Below are 23,206 nucleotides of genomic sequence, written 5' to 3'. Positions count from 1 at the left end.
CCTCTGCTGCCCGTTACCTTGTTGCCAGACACGTTTTAGGTTTTGTATGCTGCACCAGCGCCGCCTGCTGGCCAACGGTGGAGCGGCCGGGCAAGCGGTCACGTATTGCATTTGCCAGGCGTATAGTGCGGCTGGCAGTCCTGTAGTCCGGGAACATTCATAGAGCAGCTCCTCCAGCGTTGGAGAGCGCAGGATCGTGGTGTGGTGACGAGCTGCGGGACAAGGACAAGGCACGGAGCCACACTGCTTTCCTTCATCTGGTCACTCATTTATTTACTCCAAAAGGGGGGGCAGAGAAATCATGTCCGGCGTGGGAGATCCGACAGCGGCTGAAGTGCACACAGGGGTAAGACGACGAACAACTCCGTACAGATCGTATCTAAAATCCGAGACGGCTACGGACAAACCGACTACCCTTAAATGTGAACATCAATATTCCGTTTGCACAGAGTGGCCTTAAATAACTTAAACTTGTTAAAAATTAGAATACTTAAAAATCAGATACAAGCGCACGCTGTAGCTCAGTTTATACGTATATAACATATAGTACACGTGTATCATACTGATGGGAGTACATAAAATTCAATTTTGTTGCTAAAATGTGTAGATTTTAAGTTTTGCTCCTTTCACTTTCGCTTTTATCGAAGTCTGCCAAACAAAAAGATGGGGTGGGGTGTTATATGCAGCAGGTGCCTACCTCACCTTACTTTTCTGTGTGATGTACAAGACAGATCTTGAGCCCCCACCCAGAGGGCAGAGGCAGATGCTGTAAAATATCGACTCACGGAAGCAGATATCGCACTGAGAAGGCAGAATCGGTGGGGGGGGGGGGAGCACTTATTTTACAGACTTTTATTGTGACCTGTTAATGGCATGAATCCCCTGTTCCTAAATGCCAGCAGAAGTGCCCCCTATCTTTTAATTATGGTATCTTTAGTACTGGAATGAGGGGATTTCCATGTTTGTGGTTACACATCAGCATTTTGCTATTCATTATGCCTGGCATAACATTGAGCCAGGTATGTAGACCAGGGGTGGGCATCCTTTATACAGTGAGGGCTGCATGAATGTCATAATTATCCCTAGCAGGTCGCAGTATTATGTACTGTCAGAACCAGAAATGTGCAGAACTCCTTGGACCTTCTGTGATTGATAGATAAATAAATAAACACAAAAACAAACTGCTACAGTGGCTATTCTGAAAATATTTGGAAAATACAGTATTCAAAATTGCCAAAACTCTGGTTAATGATGTTTTCTGTGTATACCTGTACTACTTCCCTTGGTCTCCCGGCAGCTTAAAATTCAATGGCAGAGGTTGCTCACCCCTGCTTTAGACAAATGGCAAAAAGTGAGAGCTATTCAAGTTTAGAAAAGAAATAATATTATAAAATGTGCTGACCTAGACCCCTCTCTCCCCAGACCACCATCATCGCTGTAGAGTTTGATGGAGGGGTGATCGTGGGCTCTGATTCCCGGGTGTCTGCAGGGTGAGGACTGTGATAGACCCATCATTTTCCTATTGCCCCCCTCTCTGGTATTTTCAGCCCACGCGGTCTGTGCATTTTGCTGGTCTCTCCTTTGCTATTTGCAGTCCCTTCCGCTATTTTGCTAGTCTTCTCTGGTATTTTCAGCTCTTGTACTCTCTGCACTTTATTAGTCTGAACTGGTATTTTCAGCCTGTTATTTTCACCTTTCCACACTCTCCATTGTGTTGGTTTCTCCCCTGGTATTTTCAGCCCCTACACTCTGCATTTTCCTACAGTTTTCTGTGGTATTTTTAGTCCCTATGCCAAGTGTATTTTGCCAGAATCGGGCATTTTCAGTTCCCAGACTCTGCATTTAGCTGGTCTCTTCCTCTGCTATTTTCAGCTCCACTGCTGTCTACATTTTGCTGGCATCTCCTCTGGATTTTTCATCCCCCTCCATTTTCTTGGAATTTCCCTTGGAAATTTATTTTCAGCCCCTGCCCTCTCTGCTGGAGTCTACTGTCAGTGTAAAACACCTTCTGGCCTGTCTGTCTGTTTTCCCTCTAGTGAGGCTGTAACGAATCGTATCTTTAATAAGCTGGCTCCATTGCACGATCAGATCTACTGTGCACTCTCAGGCTCAGCAGCGGATTGCCAGGCTGTGGCTGACATGGTGAACTATTACCTGGACCTGCACAGGTACGGAAACAAGGAGCAACAGTCCCTAACTCACCCTGTAGAGACATAATGTTAATTACAGTACAGCTGTGCAATAATCTGTATTTTATTTATTTATTGCATTTGTAGCCCACATTTTCCCACCTATTTGCATCTATTTGCTTGTTGGTTCAGTGAAAAGTTGTAGGTCTTATACATGTCATGGCTGTGGCCATGGTGGGAAAGGTTGTAGGTCCTGTACATGACATAGCTGGAAAAGCTGTAGGTCCTATACTCAACCTGGCTGTTGGGGGTGGGGTGGGGGGAGGGAGGTAAGGTTGTAGGCTCTGTATGTGACACGGCTGTAGCCACAGTGGGAAAAGTTGTAGGTCCTGTCCAGGGGTGTGCTGGTAAATTGTTAACAGTGGGCTTTCTCTCGCCAGCAAAGTAAAAGAGAATTCAGGAGGGGCCCAAGCCCACATTTTGGGATCCATTTGTTAAAGTAGCCATGGAGAACCGGCTCCCAAAATTCTTAAAAACTTAACAAACGGCTCTCGAGAGCCTGTGAGAGCCTGCTCCAGTACACCACTGGTCCTGTCCATGACACAACTGTGGCAACGGTGGGAAAGGTTGAGGGCCCTTGAATGTGACATACTTTTTGCTTGGTGTCTTTAGTCTGGATATGGAAGAGGCTCCTTTAGTCATCGCTGCAGCCAACCTGGTGAAGGGCGTCGCCTATAAGTACAAGGAGGAGCTTGTGGCCCACTTGATAGTGGCCGGCTGGGACAAGAAGAAGGGTGGACAGGTGAGTTTGGCCCCCAGGCAATGTCTTTCTCTAGTGTGTGACTTTCATTGAGTCTGCCTACTCATCTGTCCATCTATCTGGTTAGCTGTCTGTCTGTCATGTATCTGTTTACAGTGTTAACCTGTTTGTCAGTCTGCTGTTCACCTGTTTATACTCTTGATAAGACTTGCTAATATGCATAAATTATAGGAACAATTCTGTTGTTCCCATGCTGGGTTAATCTGACAGACTGACGGAGGATGTGTGTGTTTCTCTCCCCAGGTGTACGGGACTCTGGGGGGTTTATTAACTCGTCAGCCCTTTGCTATTGGCGGATCAGGCAGCTCTTACATTTATGGCTATGTGGATTCTGCATACAGACGAGGGATGTCCAGAGAGGAGTGTGCGCAGTTTGCCATTAATGGTAAGTCCTGTCCACTGACAGACAGGCAGTGTGTCTGTGTGTAACACAATATGGTGACCTACTGTTGCTGTAAATGTGGTATAGTGTGATATGGAGAAGTGATGTGCATTGCAGAATGTGGTTGTGTGCACGGGGCAGGTCATTTTCAAAGCAAGGTTTTCTGTGCACTAGGAATGTGCATTCATATGAAAACAAGCAGAAAAACTGTGAAATTTCATGTTTTTTTATGTGCCGGTGAGAGTATGCACTCTTCAGAAAGAGTGTGCATTCTTAATGACAGAACTAAACATTGGAATGATTGTTGTTACTTTCCTATTGAGCATTGTATTTCCTTTCTTGTTTCTTTGTTGTCTTTTTTTTATTTAGATGGTAAACCGTCTAGGTCTACTTGTAAGTGAAAGTGGTGTAGTAATTTGTTGTTAATTAATCAATAAATAATGAACATTCTCTCAAATAACACAAAACAAACATGTTCTGATGGTCTGACTGGCCACCCCTGTTGCATACATAGTAGATGACGGCAGAAAAAGACCTGCACGGTCCATCCAGTCTGCCCAACAAGATAACTGATATTTGCTGCTTTTTGTGTACTTTGATTTGTACCTGTGCTCTTCAGGGCACAGACAGTATAAGTCTGCCCCGCACTATCCTCGCCTCCCAATCACCAGCCCCACCTCCCAACCACCGGCTCTGGCACAGACCGTATAAGTCTGCCCCGCCTCCCGATCTTGACTAAGCTCCTGAGGATCCATTCCTTCGGCACAGGATTCCTTTATGCTTATCCCACGTATGTTTGAATTCCGTTACCGTTTTCATTTCCACCACCTCCCGCGGGAGGGCATTCCAAGCATCCACTACTCTCTCCGTGAAAAAATACTTCCTGACATTTTTCTTGAGTCTGCCCCCCTTCAATCTCATTTCATGTCCTCTCGTTCTACCACCTTCCCATCTCCGGAAAAGGTTCGTTTGCAGAGTAATACCTTTCAAATATTTGAACGTCTGTATCATATCACCCCTGTTTCTCCTTTCCTCCAGAGTATACATGTTTAGTTCAACAAGTCTCTCCTCATACGTCTTGTAACGCAAATCCCATACCATTCTCGTAGCTTTTCTTTGCTGCACCGCTTCAATTCTTTTTACATCCTTAACAAGATACGGCCTCCAAAACTGAACACAATACTCCAGGTGGGGCCTCACCAACGACTTATACAGGGGCATCAACACCCCCTTTCTTCTGCTGGTCACACCTCTCTTTATACAGCCTAACAACCTTCTAGCTACGGCCACCGCCTTGTCACACTGTTTCGTCGCCTTCAAATCCTCAGATACTATCACCCCAAGATCCCTCTCTCCGCCCGTACCTATCAGACTCTCCCCGCCTAACACATACGTCTCCCGTGGATTTCTACTTCCTAAGTGCATCACTTTGCATTTCTTCGCATTGAATTTTAATTGCCAAACCTTAGATCATTCTTCTAGCTTCTGTAGGGCCTTTTTCGTGTTTTCCACTCCCTCCGGGGTGTCCACTCTGTTACAGATCTTAGAATCATCCGCAAATAGGCAAACTTTACCTTCTAACCCTTCGGCAATGTCACCCACAAATATATTGAACAGAATCGGCCCCAGCACAAATGCAGACTTTAGAAAGTGCCTGTCCTATAGACAAATATATTTATATGCATCACTCTAATAGGTGCATCAGTTTATCTGCACATTCCTTGTCATCAAGCAGATGAAGCCATTACGTATGGGTTGTGTCCATCAACCAGCAGGGGGAGATAGAGAGCACTCAACTTTTCACAGTGCCTCATGGCCAGCTAGCTCCACTGCCTCTTCAGTATTCTCTGTCTCCCCAAGCAGGGTGGCTGCAGCTTCTTCGAGCTCATCAAAAATCTGCCTGGGGGTGGCTCCTGGCTTGCCAGTTGTTAGCCGGGGTGTTAGAGGCTATAGCAGCTTCACTTTGAAGGCACATAGGTCAGCTCTTTCCCTGCCTTACCCATGCCCCTGTGGATGTGGACATATTAGCTTGCTTTTCCCTGTCCTTTCCCACTCAGTGGATGCAGGCACATTGGTTCGCCTTTCCCTGCCTTTCCCACTTATCTGAGCCTCCGGAGTGATTTTATTTACCTCTTTTGCCTCTGCTTTCCTCACAGTGTTTTAAAAAAAAAAAAAAAAAGAGGTTTTTCTTGAGAATCTTCTGCAGGACCAGAGCTGTGATACTCGGTCCAGTGAGGTAAGAGTTTTCTGACTCCGGGGTGGGCCCGCGATCGGGATGTTTTTGGCACGAACCGCTATTTTGGATTTTTACCACTGTTTTCGGCAATGGCTGCGGAGACTGTAAAGCGCTGTTCTAAATGTGGCAAGCGCAAATCAGCAGCGGGGCTCTGTAAATCGTGCTGTACAGACGGTAGAGCCAGCCCGAGCTTGGTGAGCGGCGATCTTTCGCGCTCTGAGCTGACAGCGGATGCCATTTTGGATTTTCCACATGGCACGGCCTCCGTTGCGACGGAGAGCCCTGAATCCGGGGGGGGGGGGGGTTCCTCTAAGTGAGGCTAATTATAGAGCTGATAGCCCTGGGCAGGATCTGGGCGGTCAGGGAGCAGTTTTCTCCCCTGATTTTGTTTTAATGTTGCATAAGGCATACATGCTTAAAAGAGCTCTTCCACAGGGATCTTCGGACCCTCTGCCTGCTCCTCCAGTGGATTCTGGCCTTTTGGAGTTGGCTTTGCCTGTTTCTTATCCTCCTGATAAACGCAGAAGGGCTAATTCCCCTTCTGAGTGTGGCGCACCCCCCTTCCCCCCCCCCCCCCCCCCCCGTGGTCGGGCTATGGGGATTCTGAGGGGTCTGGCAGAACTTCTTGGTCTGAGGAGCCAGAGTCGGGTGCAGAATTGCCACAGGATCTTGATGATCCGTCTGCGGTGAGGATTTTCCACCGCGAGGAGCTGCCAGCGCTTATTTCAGATGCCTTTAATCTCCAACTATGCTCCACCTCCCCCACTCATCAAAATGGTCACTGTCTTGATCTCATCTTCTCCTCCAACTGTTCACCCTCTATTTTCCTTGCCTCTGATCTTCCCTCCTCTGATCACCATCTTATAACTTTCACACTTAAATCTCCTCCCTCCCAGTCCCGTCCTATCTTATCTAATTTATCTAGGAATCTTCACGATATTGACCCTTCATCTCTATCCTCCCATGTTTCAAACCTCCTCTCTACTGTGGCACCATCCATGTCTGTCAACGAAGCTGTTTCTTCTTACAACAATACTCTATCCTCTGCCTTAGACACTCTTGCACCTTTGATGACCCGCCCTGTAAGGCGTACAAAACCCCAACCTTGGCTGACTTCTAATATCCGCTACCTACGTTCCTGTACCCGCTCCGCCGAACGCCTCTGGCGGAAATCTCGGGCCCTTGCTGATTTCTTACACTTTAAGTTCATGCTGAACTCCTTCCAATCTGCTCTTTTACGTGCCAAACAGGATTATTATATCCAACTGACCAACTCTCTTGGCTCTAATCCTCGACTTCTCTTCACCACATTGAACTCTCTCCTCAAGGTGCCCCCTCCCCCAACTCCCCCTTCATTATCTTCTCAGACCCTTGCTGAATTCTTTCACAACAAGGTTCAAAAGATAAACCTTGCTTTCTCTACCTCACCACCTCTCCCTCCACTAGTCCGTTCCCCTCTCTCTCCTTCCCCTCATTCCCTTTCCTCCTTTCCTGAAGTTACTATTGAGGAAACTACACTTCTCCTTTCTTCCTCAAAATGTACCACCTGTTCCTCTGATCCCATTCCCACCCACCTTCTTAATGCCATCTCTCCTGCTCTTATTCCTTTTATCTGTCTCATTCTCAACCTCTCACTTTCCACTGCGACTGTCCCTGCTGCCTTTAAACATGCTGTGGTCACACCTCTCCTTAAGAAGCCTTCACTCGACCCTACTTGTCCTTCTAATTACCGACCCATCTCCCTCCTTCCTTTTCTCTCCAAATTACTTGAGCGTGCTGTTCACCGCCGCTGCCTTGATTTTCTCTCCTCACATGCTATTCTTGACCCACTACAATCTGGTTTTCGCCCTCTCCACTCAACCGAAACTGCGCTTACTAAAGTCTCCAATGACATTACTGGCTAAATCCAGAGGTCAATATTCCATCCTCATTCTTCTTGATCTTTCCGCTGCTTTTGACACTGTCGATCACAGCATACTTCTCGATACCCTGTCCTCACTTGGATTCCAGGGCTCTGTCCTTTCCAGGTTCTCTTCCTACTTCTCCCTCCGCACCTTTAGTGTTCACTCTGGTGGATCCTCTTCTACTTCTATCCCTCTTCCTGTCGGCGTACCTCAGGGTTCTGTTCTTGGTCCCCTCCTCTTTTCTATCTACACTTCTTCCCTTGGTTCATTAATCTCATCCCATGGCTTTTCCTACCATCTCTATGCTGATGACTCCCAAATCTACCTTTCTATCCCTGATATCTCACCTTGCATCCAAACCAAAGTTTCAGCGTGCTTGTCTGACATTGCTGTCTGGATGTCTCAACGCCACCTGAAATTAAATATGACCAAAACCAAGCTTCTCAATTTCCCCCCCCCAAACCCACCTCCCCGCTCCCCCCGTTTTCTATTTCTGTTGATGACTCTCTCATTCTCCCTGTCTCCTCAGTTCGAAACCTTGGGGTCATCTTTGACTCTTCTCTCTCCTTCTCTGCTCATATCCAGCAGATTGCCAAGACCTGTCGTTTCTTTCTTTACAACATCCGTAAAATCCGCCCCTTTCTTTCCGAGCACTCTACCAAAACCCTCATCCACACCCTTGTCACCTCTCGTTTAGACTACTGCAATCTGCTTCTTGCTGGCCTCCCACTTAGTCACCTCTCCCCTCTCCAGTCAGTTCAAAACTCTACTGCCCGTCTCATCTTCCGCCAGGGTCGCTTTACTCATACTACCCCTCTTCTCAAGACCCTTCACTGGCTCCCTATCCGTTTTCGCATCCTGTTCAAACTTCTTCTACTAACCTATAAATGTACTCACTCTGCTGCTCCCCAGTATCTCTCCACACTCGTCCTTCCCTACACCCCTTCCCGTGCACTCCACTCCATGGATAAATCCTTCTTATCTGTTCCCTTCTCCACTACTGCCATCTCCAGACTTCGCGCCTTCTGTCTCGCTGCACCTTACGCCTGGAATAAACTTCCTGAGCCCCTACGTCTTGCCCCATCCTTGGCCACCTTTAAATCTAGACTGAAAGCCCACCTCTTTAACATTGCTTTTGACTCGTAACCACTCGCCTCCACCTACCCTCCTCTCTTCCTTCCCGTTCACATTAATTGATTTGATTTGCTTACTTTATTTATTTTTTGTCTTAGATTGTAAGCTCTTTGAGCAGGGACTGTCTTTCTTCTATGTTTGTGCAGCGCTGCGTATGCCTTGTAGCGCTATAGAAATGCTAAATAGTAGTAGTAGTAGTAGTAGTAGTAGTAGCCTTACAAGCCCTCTCGATTGAAGATCCTGGGGGTGGCACAGCCTCCTCTGTTAATCCAAGGATGGCTAGTACCAGAAAGCCTGCTCGAGCCTTTCCTTTGCATGACTCCATCCATGAGCTTATTTTGGCTCAATGGGCTGACCCCGAGGGACCTTTGAAGTTTGCCAGGGCTATGGGGCAATTATACCCTCTGAGTGAGGAACATTTAGCTCGTTTTGCAATGCCTAAAGTGGATGCCCTGGTCACGGCTGTGACAAAGAGAACTACCCTCCCTGTTGAAGGAGGTGTTGCCCTGAAGGATATTCAAGACCCCAGGCTTGATTCAGTTCTGAAGCGGTCCTTTGATTTGGCAGGTCTCACTGTTCGGGCATCTGCATGCAGTTGTTATGCTGCTAGAGCCTGCCTGGCTTCGTTACAGCAGGCAGTGGAACAGCCTGGTGATGGAGTGGAGTCCTTATCTGAAGTGGCTCCGCGGATGGAGTCATAAGTACATAAGTAGTGCCATACTGGGAAAGACCAAAGGTCCATCTAGCCCAGCATCCTGTCACCGACAGTGGCCAATCCAGGTCAAGGGCACCTGGCACGCTCCCCAAACGTAAAAACATTCCAGACAAGTTATACCTAAAAATGCGGAATTTTTCCAAGTCCATTTAATAGCGGTCTATGGACTTGTCCTTTAGGAATCTATCTAACCCCTTTTTAAACTCCGTCAAGCTAACCGCCCGTACGGCCTTGTCCTTTTTGGCTGACGCCCTTTATGATATGGTCAGAGCTTCGGCTAATCAAATGGCTGTAGCAATGGTGGCTCGCCGCACTCTTTGGCTACGACATTGGGCGGCGGACATGGCCTCTAAGCAAAGGTTGGTGAAGTTGCCCTTTCAAGGCCTTCTCCTGTTTGGTGAGGAGCTGGAAAACATTGTTAAAGGCCTGGGGGATTCCAGACCTCAGCGCTTGCCTGAAGATAGGCCGAAGCCTTTCTCTAAGGGTAAGGCGGTCCACTCCTCTTACAGACCTCGCTTCCGTGAAGCTAGAAGGTACCGCCCGGGGCGTTCTGCTGGGTTCACTTCTCATGCCCGCTTTCAGCAGAGAAACTCCTTTCGCTCGGACAAACGTTCCGCAGCTGCCGGTTCAAGGCCTGGAGTTCAGGGGCGACCCTCTCAATGATGGTGCGCCGGCCCCCTCCTCGTTTCCTGTCATCGGAGGAAGACTTTCCCTCTTTTTCGAGGAGTGGGCCAAAATCTCCGCAGATCAGTGGGTCTTGGACCTGATAAAAGACGGATACCGAATAGAATTCGATGCCCCGGTGAGAGACGTGTTTGTGGAGTCCCGATGCAGTTCTGCCGCCAAACGGGTGGCGGTAGAGGAGACTTTGCACAGTCTGTGCCAGATAGGGGCTGTGACCCCGGTGCCTCCCGCCGAACAAGGCCTAGGCCGCTACTCCATTTACTTTGTGGTGCCACGAAAAGGTGGGTCTTTTCGCCCGATCCTGGACTTAAAAGAGCTAAACAAGTCCTTAAGAGTGCAGCATTTTCACATGGAAACCCTGCGCTCCGTCATTGCGGCGGTACAGCCAGGAGAGTTTCTCACGTCTCTGGACCTGAAAGAAGCTTACTTGCGCATACCAATTTGGCCCCCGCACCAGACGTTTCTGCGGTTTGCGGTGTTGGGAAAACATTTCCAGTTTCGGGCCTTGCCTTTTGGCCTCGCCACAGCTCCCCGAACCTTTTCCAAGGTAATGGTGGTAGTAGCTGCCTTTCTCAGGCGAGAGGGTATCCGGGTTCACCCGTACCTAGACGACTGACTCATCAGAGCAGACTCAGAAAAAGAGAGTCATCTAACTACAGCCAGAGTGGTTTCAGTCCTTCAATCTCTGGGCTGGGTCATCAATATGGCCAAAAGTTACCTGACCCCCTCGCAATCTCTAGAATATTTGGGGGCCAGGTTCGACACAGCCTCAGGCTATGTGTTTCTTCCCAAGCAAAGGCGGTGCAAGCTTCAGAATCAGGTCAGTCTGTTCCTGAGGATGCCCCGCCTGCGAGCTTGGGACATTGTCCAGCTGTTGGGATCGATGACGGCCACCTTGGACGTGGTGCCTTGGGCGAGAGCACACCTGAGACCTCTACAGTACTTCAACGATGGTCTCCAGTATCTCAGGATTATCAGTGCAGACTTTCTTGGCTCCCTGCGGCCCGCCTTAGTATGGAGTGGTGGCTCTCGGACAGCATGTTGCGGCGGGGAATGCCGCTGGTGCTCCCCGATTGGTGCTTAGTGGTGACAGATGCCAGCCTGAAGGGCTGGGGCGCACATTGCCAGGGGAAACATGCCCAGGGTCTGTGGACACCCGACGAGTCGGAGTGGTCTATCAACCACCTGGAGTTGAAAGCGGTGTTTCTGGCTCTTCTGGCCTTTCAAGTGACCCTGGAAGGATTGGTTGTCCGAGTGATGTCGGACAACACGACAGCAGTGGCCTACATAAATCGACAAGGCAGCACTCAGTGCAGAACTCTAGCCGCGCAAGCCGAACAAATTTGCCACTGGGCCGAGCTGCATCTACAGTCCCTGTCAGCAGCTCACATTGCAGGTCAGAACAATGTGCAAGCCGACTATCTAAGCAGGCATCAGATCAATCCAGCGGAGTGGGAACTAGCAGACAATGTATTCCTGCAGATATGTGCCAAATGGGGCAAGCCAGTGATGGATCTTATGGCGACCAGTTCCAATGCCAAAGTCCCGTGCTTCTTCAGCAGACGGAGGGATCCTTGCTCTGCCGGGTTGGATGCCTTGGCTCAACCCTGACCTTGCTGTATGTCTTCCCTCTGTGGCCCTTGATAGGGCGAGTGCTCCTGTGGATTCGGCTGCATCTAGGAGAAGTGGTGCTCATCGCCCTGGATTGGCCCAGGAGGCCTTGGTATGCGGACCTCCAACAGATGCTGTTGGAGGCTCCCTTTCCGTTACCTCTGGTTCCGCACCTGTTGTCACAGGGTCCGGTGGCCATGGATGGCATGGCGAGTGAGAGGACGCAATTGAGAGACAAAGGCTACTCAAATATGGTAATTTCCACTCTCCTGCAGGCCTGTAAGCGCTCCACTTCCGTGGCTTATGCCAGGATTTGGCGCCAGTTTGAAGTCTGGTGTGTTTCAAGAGCGCTTTCTCCGTTGCGGGCTCCTGTCTCGCTGATTCTGGACTTTTTGCAGGATGGTGTGCACAAAGGCTTAGCCTATAATTCCCTGTGGGTGCAAGTGGCAGCATTGGCCTCCCTGCGTGGCAAGGTTGAAGGCATGTCATTAGCTGCTCATCCAGATGTGTCACGGTTTCTTAGAGGGGTGCTTCGACTCCGTCCTCCCGTGCGGGCACTTTGTCCTGCTTGGAACCTGGGGATAGTTTTGAAGGCCCTTCAGGGTGCTCCCTTTGAACCACTTCGGTGCGCTTCAGAGAAAGATTTGACACTGAAGGCCGTCTTTTTAGTGGCCATTACCTCGGCGAGATGGGTGTCAGAGCTCCAGGCGCTGTCCTATAGAGACCCTTTTCTGCAATTCTCAGAGTCAGGGGTCACGGTTCGGACCGTGCCTTCCTTCATGCCTAAGGTGGTTTCAGCATTTCACCTAAACCAGCCTGTTTTTCTTCCCTCCTTTGTTGAGGAGGAGTTTCCAGAATCATTTGGGCAGTTGCACCTTTTGGATGTGCGGAGGACTCTGTTGCAGTATCTGCGAATTACAAATTCTTTCAGGACCTCTGATCATCTTTTTGTGCTGTTTGCAGGTCCTCGCAGAGGGTCTTCATCGTCTAAAGCCACTATTGCCCGTTGGCTCAAAGAAGCTATCTTTTCAGCATATCTGCTGTCTGGCCGGGTTCCGCCTGAAGCCTTTAAGGCAGATTCCACAAGAGCGATTTCTTCTTCCTGGGCAGAAACTGGAGCACTATCTCTTCATGAGATTTGCAGTGCTGCAACATGGGCTTCTAAGCTCTCTTTCACCCAACATTACAGGCTGGATGTGGCTGCCAGGAGGGATGCGCGTTTTGGAGCACAGGTGCTAGCGCGTGGTGTGGCTTGTTCCCACCCTATTTAGGGATTGCTTTGTTACATCCCATACGTAATGGCTTCATCTGCTTGATGACAAGGAAGAGAAAATTAGGTTCTTACCACGATAACTTTCTTTCCTTTAGTCATAGCAGATGAAGCCATGAGCCCTCCCTGTATCATTGTATTGCAATGATTCTGATTTCAGGTGCTGTTCTTGTTTCCTGAAGTTATATTCCTTCCTTGGGGAGTCGGAAAACAGTCTTCAGGATTCTTGTTAGTTATAGGAGGATGAGTTCATTCCCTCCAGTTCATGTTTTGGGAGGATGAGTTTATTCCCTCCAGGAGGATGGGTTCATTCCCTCCTTTTTTGAGTTCATGCCCTTATGGGGCCATCGTTCGCTGTGAGGAAAGTTCATGTTATTCCCATTGCGGTTTGCCATACTGCTTTGGAAGCTTCAAATACTGAAGAGGCAGTGGAGCTGGCTGGCCATGAGGCACTGTGAAAAGTTGAGAGCTCTCTATCTCCCCCTGCTGGTTGATGGACACAACCCATACGTAATGGCTTCATCTGCTATGACTAAAGGAAAGAAAATTATTGTGGTAAGAACCTAATTTTCCCTTTCTGGAAGCAGGATTGGGGGGAGATTAATTCTGCAAAGGTCATCTAAAGTTAGCACACATTATCCCAGTTCCTAAGTGTCATTATAGAACAAATGGCTGCTGTAAATGCTCCCACCTAACTGTAGGGAGTTAAGCACGTAACTGCTAGCGTTTTGTAAACCTGTGTGTATAAGTGGTTGACACGCCCAGTTACACACTGTAGAATTTTAGTGCATGATTTACAGAATCCCGACTGAGGGCAGTTATGCCCAACTGTCAATTAGTGTCAATACCAATTAGGGACAGTAATTGGTTAAGACCAATTAGCATCTAATTATGAAATTAAGTTGTATGTGCAGCTGACCTGATTCTATGAGTGGCCCATGCAAAGTTGGGCACCTGACTTTCTTGAACTAGGGGGTTACATTTTACTCCCCCTAAACCAAACCCCTTCAAAATGTTTCTGAAACATCTAATGGAACCTGGGACACTACTTCTAAGTATTTATTTAACATATTTATAGCCCGCCTAGTAACTAGGCAGGTTACAAAAAACAATCACAATAATAATAGAATATTAGCAAAAATCCGCATTGGTGCAACGAGATAAATTTCAGGTATAAATGGGCCATGCAACACAATATTCTATAAGTCTGCATGTAAGTTGGAGACACGCCCACATATACACCCCTACACACTAAGGGGGTCTTTCTAAGGTGCTCTAGTGTTTTTAGCTCATGCTAAAAATGAGCTGGTGCTAATTGCTGAGACGTCCATAGGAATGTAATGGGTGTCAGAGCAGTTGGCACCAACTAAAAACACTAGTGCACCTTACTAAAAAAAAAACCCTCCTAAAGGGGGATTCAGTAAATAGCACTCAAAATTTATTTATTTATTTGTTACATTTGTGTCCTACATTTCCCACCTATTTGCAGGCTCAATGTGGTTTACATAGTACCGTAAAGGTGATCGCCAGTTCCGGTATGAACAAATACAAAGTGGTGCTGTGGTAGAGTAAAGATCATGTGTAATTGATACATTAGGGAATCATAGGGAGGAAGAGTTAAGTTATGTCCAGTACGAGCTTTGGTTTCGTTGTGTTGCAGGGTTCAGGCATTTAAGTTGGATCGGTAGGGTTTGCCTTTTTGAACAGGTTAGTTTTTAGTGATTTCTGGATGTTTAGGTGGTCATACGTTGTTTTCACGGCATTTGGTAATGTATTCCATAGTAGAGTGCTTATATAGGAGAAGCTGGATGCAAAAGTTGACTTGTATTTGAGTCCTTTGCATCTTGGGTAGTGGAGATTTAGGTATGTTCGTGATGATCCTGTTGTGTTTCTGGTTGGTAGCTCTATGAGTCTGTCAGGTATCCCGAGGCTTCGCCGTAAATAATTTTATGAACCAGGATGCAGATTTTGAACGCAATACGTTCTTTGATTGGGAGCCAGTGTAGTTTTTCTCGTAGGGGTTTGGTGCTTTTGAATTGCGTTTTTCCAAATATAAACCTGGCTGCCGTGTTTTGAGCAGTTTGAAGTTTCTTTATGATTTGTTGTTTGCATCCCGCATAGATTCCATTGCAGTAGTCTTCATGGCTTAGTACCAGTGATTGTACTAAGCAGGGGCGTATCTGCGTGGGGCCTCAGGGGCCAAGGCCCCCGCATTCCTCTCTCAGGCCCCCTCTACTTTGCCTGATTGAAAAAATTCAATTTGCTGTTGCTGCGCTGCTGCTGCTGCTTTAAACAACGTCTTTCATGTTCCAGGCAGCTTCAGCAACGCTAGCAGTTACCCTTGTGGCCCCCACACACATCAGCTCCTGCCCTCAACGTCACAGTAACAGCGTTTACCTCCTGGAGCGATCCCATCCGCGGCGCGAAGAGCCCTGCCCCCTACAGCAGCACGATCAGAGTCGGAGACGCAAGCACGCACGCACGCATGCCTCGTGGTGCCTCACTGCTGCTCACCCGCCTGGCGTCGCGCTTCTCACTTTTTCGCGCCTTCACTTCGCGCCAAAATCAGAGGAGGACGACGACGAGGAGTGGAGCACGAGCACTGACGAGCCCACCACCACCAGGAAGCCACCATCCGCTGCTGAAAAGGAAGCCTCTCCCTTGCGGTGCACTGCAGGCAATTTGATACTGCCTACCTGCCTGCCTGCTCTAATCTGCCTAACTGTTGAAGAAGCCTCTCCCTTGCGGTGTAGCCTCAGGCAATTTGATAGTGCCTGCCCTCCAGGCTCCACCACTGTGACTGCCTGCCTGCTGTCTACTCCAGTCCAGAGACTCCAGGTAAAAACAAAACAAAAAAACCGTTGGGGACAGGAGGTGATGCTGGGTTGTGGGGTTAGAATAGATGTTGGACTGTGGGGATGGTGGAGTAGGGAAGGACAGGAGGAGGTATGAGACAGACGGTGGGGTATACAGAAGTACCACGCTCGATTTTAAGGCAGGGGAGAAGCTGGGTTTTATATGAAGGGGTTGGGGGGTACGGAAGGGCAGGGGAGATGTTTGGCTATAGGCATTGGAGCCGACGCTGTGGGTGCTGTGGGTGCTTGAGCACCCCCAATATTGGAAAAAAATCCTTGTGTGTGTCCAGGGAGGGATTATTTCCATTGGGCTTAGCACCCCCAATACTTTTGAAAAGTTGGCTCCTATGACTATAGGACATTTTCTGTATGTTCCTGCTATCTTCTTTTGTTTAATTATGGAATGCGTGTGCCTGTTCAGGGCTATGAAGTAGGCAACCTCTGCTGTTGGGTGCTCTATTTACGGACCGGGTAAAAGTCAGATCGCCTGGATCTGCTTGATCCAGTCTATAACACTTTAAAGCTGGAGGATCTGGCTTTTTCCCAATTCTCTGCTCTGCCATATCCTTGGATCCTCTGCTGTCATGGTCTGCTTTGCACTGGCTTTTCCTGCTCAGGAACATAAGCATTTTGTATTCTTCACATTAAAGTTGGATCCAGAGGTCTCCAGGGATGTAGCGGACTGGGTAAAAGCCTGATTTAAGGTGTTATAGACTGTATCTGATGGATCTAGGGTATCTAGATTTTATCTATATTCCTATATTTATGTTTAATTGGTGTTAGTCCCAAGGGGGGGGATAAATAATGATCAGCACTGTTGTGTTCTGTGTCCGTCCCCTGATTTACTCAAATTCAGATTGATAGACCTGGTTGGGCAAAAGGTGCTTTATTTTTGTTACAGGTGTAAATGTTTGGAATATTAGCGTATAGATGTGTACGTGTCTAGTTACATGCGTATGAACACTAGAATATTGTCTAACTGCTATTTGGCAAATACCCCCTTAACTTACATGGTATGTCTTTGAGAAATATATTTAAACTCTGTTGCTGGAGATGCTGTGTCCGACAAATTTATTTATTTTTTACATTTCATGCGTATTCAGATAATTAATTTGTGTGTTTAATTTTGGGTAGTAAGTGATCTTGCATTTTGCTCCATACAGTTGATAATGCCTTTTTATTTTATTTCTCCTGTGCTGTATTGCTTATAGAGAATGTGATTTCTTAGTGTTTCCTATTCTAATTGTTGCTCCTTAATTGGTGAGAGTTGGTCTGTATTATGTGAGTGACCAAGGTGAGAGATTCTGCTGGTACATGGTTTTCGTGGGGATCTATAAGAGTCTGGACTTGTCTGGCTTTTCCACTGGGAAGCTTATTGCTGTTCTGTGTTTTTACTGCTGCCTTTTGTGTGTTCAGAATTGTTGCTGTTAAGTTTGCTACATGGGCTCTGAAAAGCATCTTTGCAGGATTTAGTGTTTCTTCACAAAGTATATGGTATTGTTGGTTCTGTTATTGAGGTGCTGCCAGAATTTCTGGTGGATGCTGGGTAGAGGAAGCACCGACAGGATCAAAACTGCTGCTTTTTGCATGTTACTCTTATTGCCCATGGTGTCATTATATTATGATTCCACTACCCACTTTTTAGGAAATAGGATCTTCTGTGTTTATCACAAAACTTACAGAAATTCATTATGATTTTAGCTTCCAAGAGAGAGAAAGTTCCTGACTGTTCCCAAGAAACAAAAGAATTTCCTGACAGTGTTCCTTAGTCTACCCCCATGGCAAAACAAAGTTCTTTGCTAACTTACTTCAAAAAAACACATCTAGAAGATCATGGCAAGGATGAAGATAGAAACAAAAAGCCACGACTAGAAGAACACGACGAGAATGTTGATAGAAGTGAATCATTACCTGGTCCCTCTACCTCTACAAGTTCCACTTTATGCCCACAGATTAGTAGATCTGGTATAATGGAACCAAAAGAATTACCTTCTGATTTATCCGACATTAATGAACCACCTACACAGCCAAAGTTGCAGTCTTTCCCAGTTAGTATAATTGGTGACAAGTCCAGAAGTTTTTCCTCTCACTGGTATAAATTTCGCTGGTTAGAATACAGCATAAACCAAGATACAGTGTTCTGCAAAGTATGCAGACATTTTCCTGATACCAACACTGATGATGCCTTCATCAGAACTGGCTTTAAAGACTGGAAGCATATGACTCGTGGCTGCTCAAGACATGACTTAAGCATGGCACACTGTCTTGCCCTGAAAAAATTTGAAGACTACAGACAAAGTCACCTTCCAGGAGGTCGTGGAACTATTTTAAATCAGCTAAACCATGATGCCATGAGCCCTTCTGTTATAGAAAGAAATCGTGAACATATCAAAGTAGTGCTTGATATTGTGATGTTCTGTGCAAAGCAAGAAGTTCCACTACGTGGACACAGAGAGACCGATGATGCTTTAAATAAAGGAAACTTTTTGGAATGGTTTAAACTCCTCAGCAAGCACAACAACGAAATACAAAGTCGTCTTGAAAAACTCCCTAAGAATGCAACTCTGATGAGCCCAGGTATTCAGAATGAACTGTTGGAATCGGCCACTGTACTACTGATTCGCAAAATCAAATCTGAAATACATGAAATCAGTAATACATACTATGCAATTCTGGGTGATGAATGCAAAGATCTCTCCAAGCGTGAGCTCGTTGCAGTATGTGTCAGATACCTACACAAGGGGGTAATAAAGGAAAGGGCAGTTGGATTTGTTGACACTGCAGACATGACAGCAAATGGGATTTCAGATAAAATCATGAAAGTGCTTGAGGTTCTTGAGTTAGATCCTGAGTTATGTGTTGGCTTCAGCTTTGATGGAGCATCTGTAATGTCTGGAAACAAGGGAGGTGTTCATGTGATTTTGAAACGCACATTTCGGCGGGCTGTTTATGTGCACTGTAATTCTCATCGCCTCAACCTGGTCCTCTGCACAGCATCTAAAGCATGTCCCTCTGTTACCACATTTTTTGAAACTCTGAACTCCCTGCATGGTTTTATGACAGGAACACACAGGCATGCTCGTTTTCTGGAAGTACAGAAAGAACTGCATCCTGATAGACAATGCCTTGAACTTGAACGATCAGCAGACACAAGATGGAGCTCAAAATCTGGCTCTGTGAAAAAAGTACTGTTGCTTTATGATGTTATTCTTGAAGTGCTTGCTGAATTTTCAAATTCTGCTGGACAGACAAAACTAGAATCCCATTTTCTGCTACAACAAATAGAGACAAAGAAATTCGTATTTCTGTTAGTTACATTTGGGAAATTGTTTGACAGTAGTGATTTTGCCACTAAAGGTCTACAGAGCGCCATTGTGTCTGTTACAGTTTGCATTAGTCTGATAGAGTGTCTAAAAGAAACTTTTGTTCGGTTTCGGGAGAACACATCACACGACTTTGACAAAGTTCTTCAGTTAACAGATGAGCTCATGGAGAAGTATGATATTGAAAAGTGGGATATTTCTTCATCTCGAAAGGCAAAGCTACCTGCAAAGATTAGCGATACATTGGTTTTTTCAACGTTGGGTAAATCTTCTTGTGTGCAGAGCAATGAAGATTTGAGACATCTGTGGAATGAGATTATTGACTGTCAGATAACAGAATTGAAGAATCGTTTTCAAGATGATGCTTATGGAATGATGACTGCTTCTGCTGCCTGTATGCCAACATCAGAGTCCTTTGGCCAAAGAGAGAATCTACAGTCCCCAAGCACTTTGTTTAGCATCACCATAGAAGAAGCAGAATTTTCAGTGTTTGTTCAACATCTAAAACGCAAGGTAGCAGAAGGTGTAAATTATCCTTCATTAATTGAAGTGCTAGACAACTGCAGTGTGGATATCTTCCCAAATGTCAATGCCCTATTAAGAGTACTTATCACTCTGCCAATGACAACCTGCACTGTGGAACGACTCTTTTCTGCTGTGAACCGGATCAAAACAGCATCCAGAGCCTCAATGCTCACCAGCCGCCTCCATAATCTATCACTTTTATCTTTTGAGAGAGAACTATGTGATTCATTGGACTATGACAGCATTATTCATATATTCAACAGCAAAAGACGGACCCTCATTCTTTAGTGAGAATAGAAGATACAAGCCATCAATCAGTTTGTTACCCCACAATTTAACTTTTTATTTAAAGCTTCATTGGTCCTGCCCACCAGACAGTTTTGTAAGAGCAAGTTTATGGCCACAATTGTATATCTGAAGAACAAATGTTTATTAATAAATTTTCTTTACCACTTGGTTTATGGATAACAAATGACAAATGATAGAAAAAATAAAAATTTGACCCCCAAGATACCTCAACCGCAGAATTTGTAAAACAAGAGAAAAAGCTCTTCAAAGAATTTGACCAGAAAGGAAAACTGACTGTTTCATTATAGCTGTGTTCCATATAGAGAGCTATTTCAGAAAAGAGTAAATTAAAACCTGACACTGGAATGGTTAAAGAGAAAAACATTTTGATATAAAGCTTAGACATTCATAATTGCAGCTACAGACAGAGATGGTTCATAGTCAGCATCAATGACAATAAAAAAACATGCAACAGACAAATGCAGATTTTGAGGCACTGAACCTAGGTGTGAAGAGCGGATGGATGCTTCCCTATGACAATCCTTTGCCTGCTCCTTCATAAGGAGATGGGGGTGGAAGGAACACTGTCAGGAACTACAGGGATTGAATGGATTGTCAGCCTCAGACAGAAAGGAGAGAAATCAGTAGAGCCAGAGGAATGGAAAAGAAGCCTCTTGAAAGGTATTTCCTTATTTTATTAAATCTTTATAAGGCATTTTTATTTGTTAAACAGAGTTGAAGGATATGCCACTGCAGTAATTATTTTGCAGGACACTATGATGTGTGTTTAGAGGTTGACCAGACTGAAGTCTACTATAATGGGATAATGCAACTTTGTTTAAAAATGTCAGTGTTTCTATGGTTTCTATAAATGTGTATGTGGTTTATATTGATGCAGGACTGACTGTGTGCTTAGTAACCCATCATCAAGAACACTGTGCTTGAATTCTGTGGAGATGAAAACGGTAACGGAATTCAAGCATGCGTGGGACAGGCATAAAGGAATTCTGTGCAGAAGGAATGGATCCACAGAAGCTTAGCTGAAATTGGGTGGCGGGGGGAAGAGGGGTTGGTGGTTGAGAGGCTAGGATGGGGGAGGGCGGACTTATACGGGGTCTGTGCCAGAGCCGGTGATGGGAGGCGGGACTGGTGGTTGGGAGGCGGGAAATACTGCTGCACAGACTTATACGGTCTGTGCCCTGAAAAAGACAGGTACAAATCAAGGTAAGGTATACACATATGAGTTTATCGTGGGCAGACTAGATGGACCGTGCAGGTCTTTTTCTGCCGTCATCTACTATGTTACTATGTTACTGTAAAGCATTATTTAGCAGTATACCAAGCACTACTCAACCTGTATGCTTAGTGCCCTCCCATTTTAACTCTGGCCCCCTCAAAATGTCAGGTCTAGATACGCCCCTGGTACTAAGGCATGTGGAAGGTCCACACTAAACTAGAATTCTGCAAAGGATGTTCTGCTCGGGGTGCTTTTTGCAGGATACTAGCTTAGCACGGATCTCGCATCTAACTTTGGGTGCGACACTGATGCCTGCAGCAACCTGGTGTAAATGCTGGTGAGCAGTGAATGGTGGTTGGACATGTAAATAACCCTATTCTATAACATCAAACCTAATTTTTTTTTTTGTTACATTTGTACCCCGCACTTTCCCATTCATGGCAGGCTCATTGCGGCTTACATGGGGCAATGGAGGGTTAAGTGACTTGCCCAGAGTCACAAGGAGCTGCCTGTGCCTGAAGTGGGAATCGAACTCAGTTCCCCAGGACCAAAGTCCACCACCCTAACCACTAGGCCACTCCTCTATTTCTGGGAATGCCCCCTGACCACACCCCCTTTTGAGTTGCACGCTATAAAATTTAGGTGCACATTTTATAGAATAGGGTGTAGAGTGGATTTTCGCGTAATGACAATTGAGTATAAATTAACACTGATTACTGATTAACAGCTCAGTAAATAGTTGCCTAACCTCTTTATTTATTTATTTGATTTATGTCAGCATTTGTACTCCACATTGTCCAAACTAGTTGTAGTTTGTACGTGGCTTACACTTTACTTAAATTAAGCATGTTACAGAGCACTTTAGGATCAGTTCTGCCAGTGCTCACGTATTGTGGTGTGTTGGCCAGTGGTCTACTTGACGACGTGGGTTTGTCGACAAATAATTTTTTGAAGAAGAGGGCTTTCAGGTGTTTTCAAAATGATAGATAGTTGTTCATGCATTTTAGGTCTTTCACTAGTGTGTTCCAGATTTTGGTGCAAAACATATGTGAAGCTGGTTGCATATGTTGATTTGTATTTTAGCCCTTGTATTCCAGTGCGAGGCTGAAGGTTGTTCTGTAGGTCAGAGAGCATTTGAAAGGTAGCCAACTTCCAGTGGCCTATATCAAATCTGGTGCTATAGTTCTTATGCCCTACCTTATAGAATAGGGTATGGTGCACTTACACACACAAGGAGTCCAATTAAACAAATGCCTTGTAAATATGAAAACCTTTTAAAATAGTGATCAACTGTGAGGTCTGAATTGTTAGAACGCGGGTTTCAGGAATCAGACCAACATGTTTCCCTCTTCCCGATGCTTTGTGATCTGATACTAATGCTGGTCTTCCTCTCCCTCTCTAGCCCTGGCCCTAGCCTTGAACAGAGATGGCTCCAGCGGCGGCGTTATCTACTTAGTGACCGTCACCAAAACCGGAGCCGAGCAGAAGATCATCTCAGGCAGCAGCTTACCTGTCTTTTTTGATGAATAAAGTAGATCTAGAGTTTATTTTATTGTCTTTTATTTCTATTAAAGTATCCAGGTTCTTCTGTTTGACTGGTCTCTGTATTAAGAAGGCAAGTCTCAAACCTTGCCCTTGTATTCAAAGTTCACACATACTTCCCCCTTTGAAAGCTCAGTACCTGTAAGCATTTGCACCTGTGCTTTGTACTGGTAATATTTTGCTGAAAAATCCCATCCATCGATTGGGTAGGACTGGAAAATAATGCATTTTCAAAGTACAGCCCTCTTCCCCAAGTTTGTCTGCACTCTGTGCAATGTTTCCTCGAAGCTGAGCGGGGAGTCCACCAACCACATTGCTGCCAGTGGGGGGGGGGGGGGTGCTTCCTGTCTTTTCATTCACTATGGACAGGCAGGTCCTCTGGAGTCCTGCAGAGCTTACCTGTCCCTCACTACTGAATGATATTGAAACAGTGCCACCTACTGGCAGGAATAGAGATGGAAGACTCCCACACAGCCCCCCCCCCAGCAAAATGTGACAGTTTTGGGAAAAATAAACATTTGTGTTGTCATTTCATAGCATAAACCTCCCAT

At 46.1% G+C, this 23,206-nt stretch overlaps 1 protein-coding gene across 1 annotated transcript; it reads left to right on the top strand.

Moving 5' to 3' along the window:
• The first annotated feature begins 20 nt into the window (after positions 1–20).
• Positions 21–22,706, top strand: LOC115459436 (proteasome subunit beta type-9-like). Its single transcript, XM_030189258.1, has 6 exons — positions 21–346; positions 1,423–1,490; positions 2,037–2,168; positions 2,802–2,931; positions 3,193–3,334; positions 22,516–22,706. The coding sequence occupies exons 1-6, from the start codon at positions 302–304 to the stop codon at positions 22,641–22,643; spliced, it is 645 nt and encodes a 214-aa protein (XP_030045118.1). The 5' UTR covers positions 21–301; the 3' UTR covers positions 22,644–22,706.
• Positions 22,707–23,206: the final 500 nt, after the last annotated feature.

The sequence above is a fragment of the Microcaecilia unicolor genome, unplaced genomic scaffold, assembly GCF_901765095.1.
Source record: "Microcaecilia unicolor unplaced genomic scaffold, aMicUni1.1, whole genome shotgun sequence".
In the NCBI taxonomy this organism is placed as follows: Eukaryota; Metazoa; Chordata; class Amphibia; order Gymnophiona; family Siphonopidae; genus Microcaecilia; species Microcaecilia unicolor.
This window is presented reverse-complemented; position numbering and strand designations above follow the sequence as displayed.

Coding starts and splice junctions, on each gene's coding strand:
- LOC115459436 (XM_030189258.1), top strand. CDS start 302: ATGTCCGGCGTGGGAGATCCGACAGCGGCTGAAGTGCACACAGGG. Junction 1,491..2,036: donor GATTCCCGGGTGTCTGCAGG/GTGAGGACTGTG, acceptor TTTTCCCTCTAG/TGAGGCTGTAACGAATCGTA. Junction 3,335..22,515: donor TGCGCAGTTTGCCATTAATG/GTAAGTCCTGTC, acceptor CTCCCTCTCTAG/CCCTGGCCCTAGCCTTGAAC.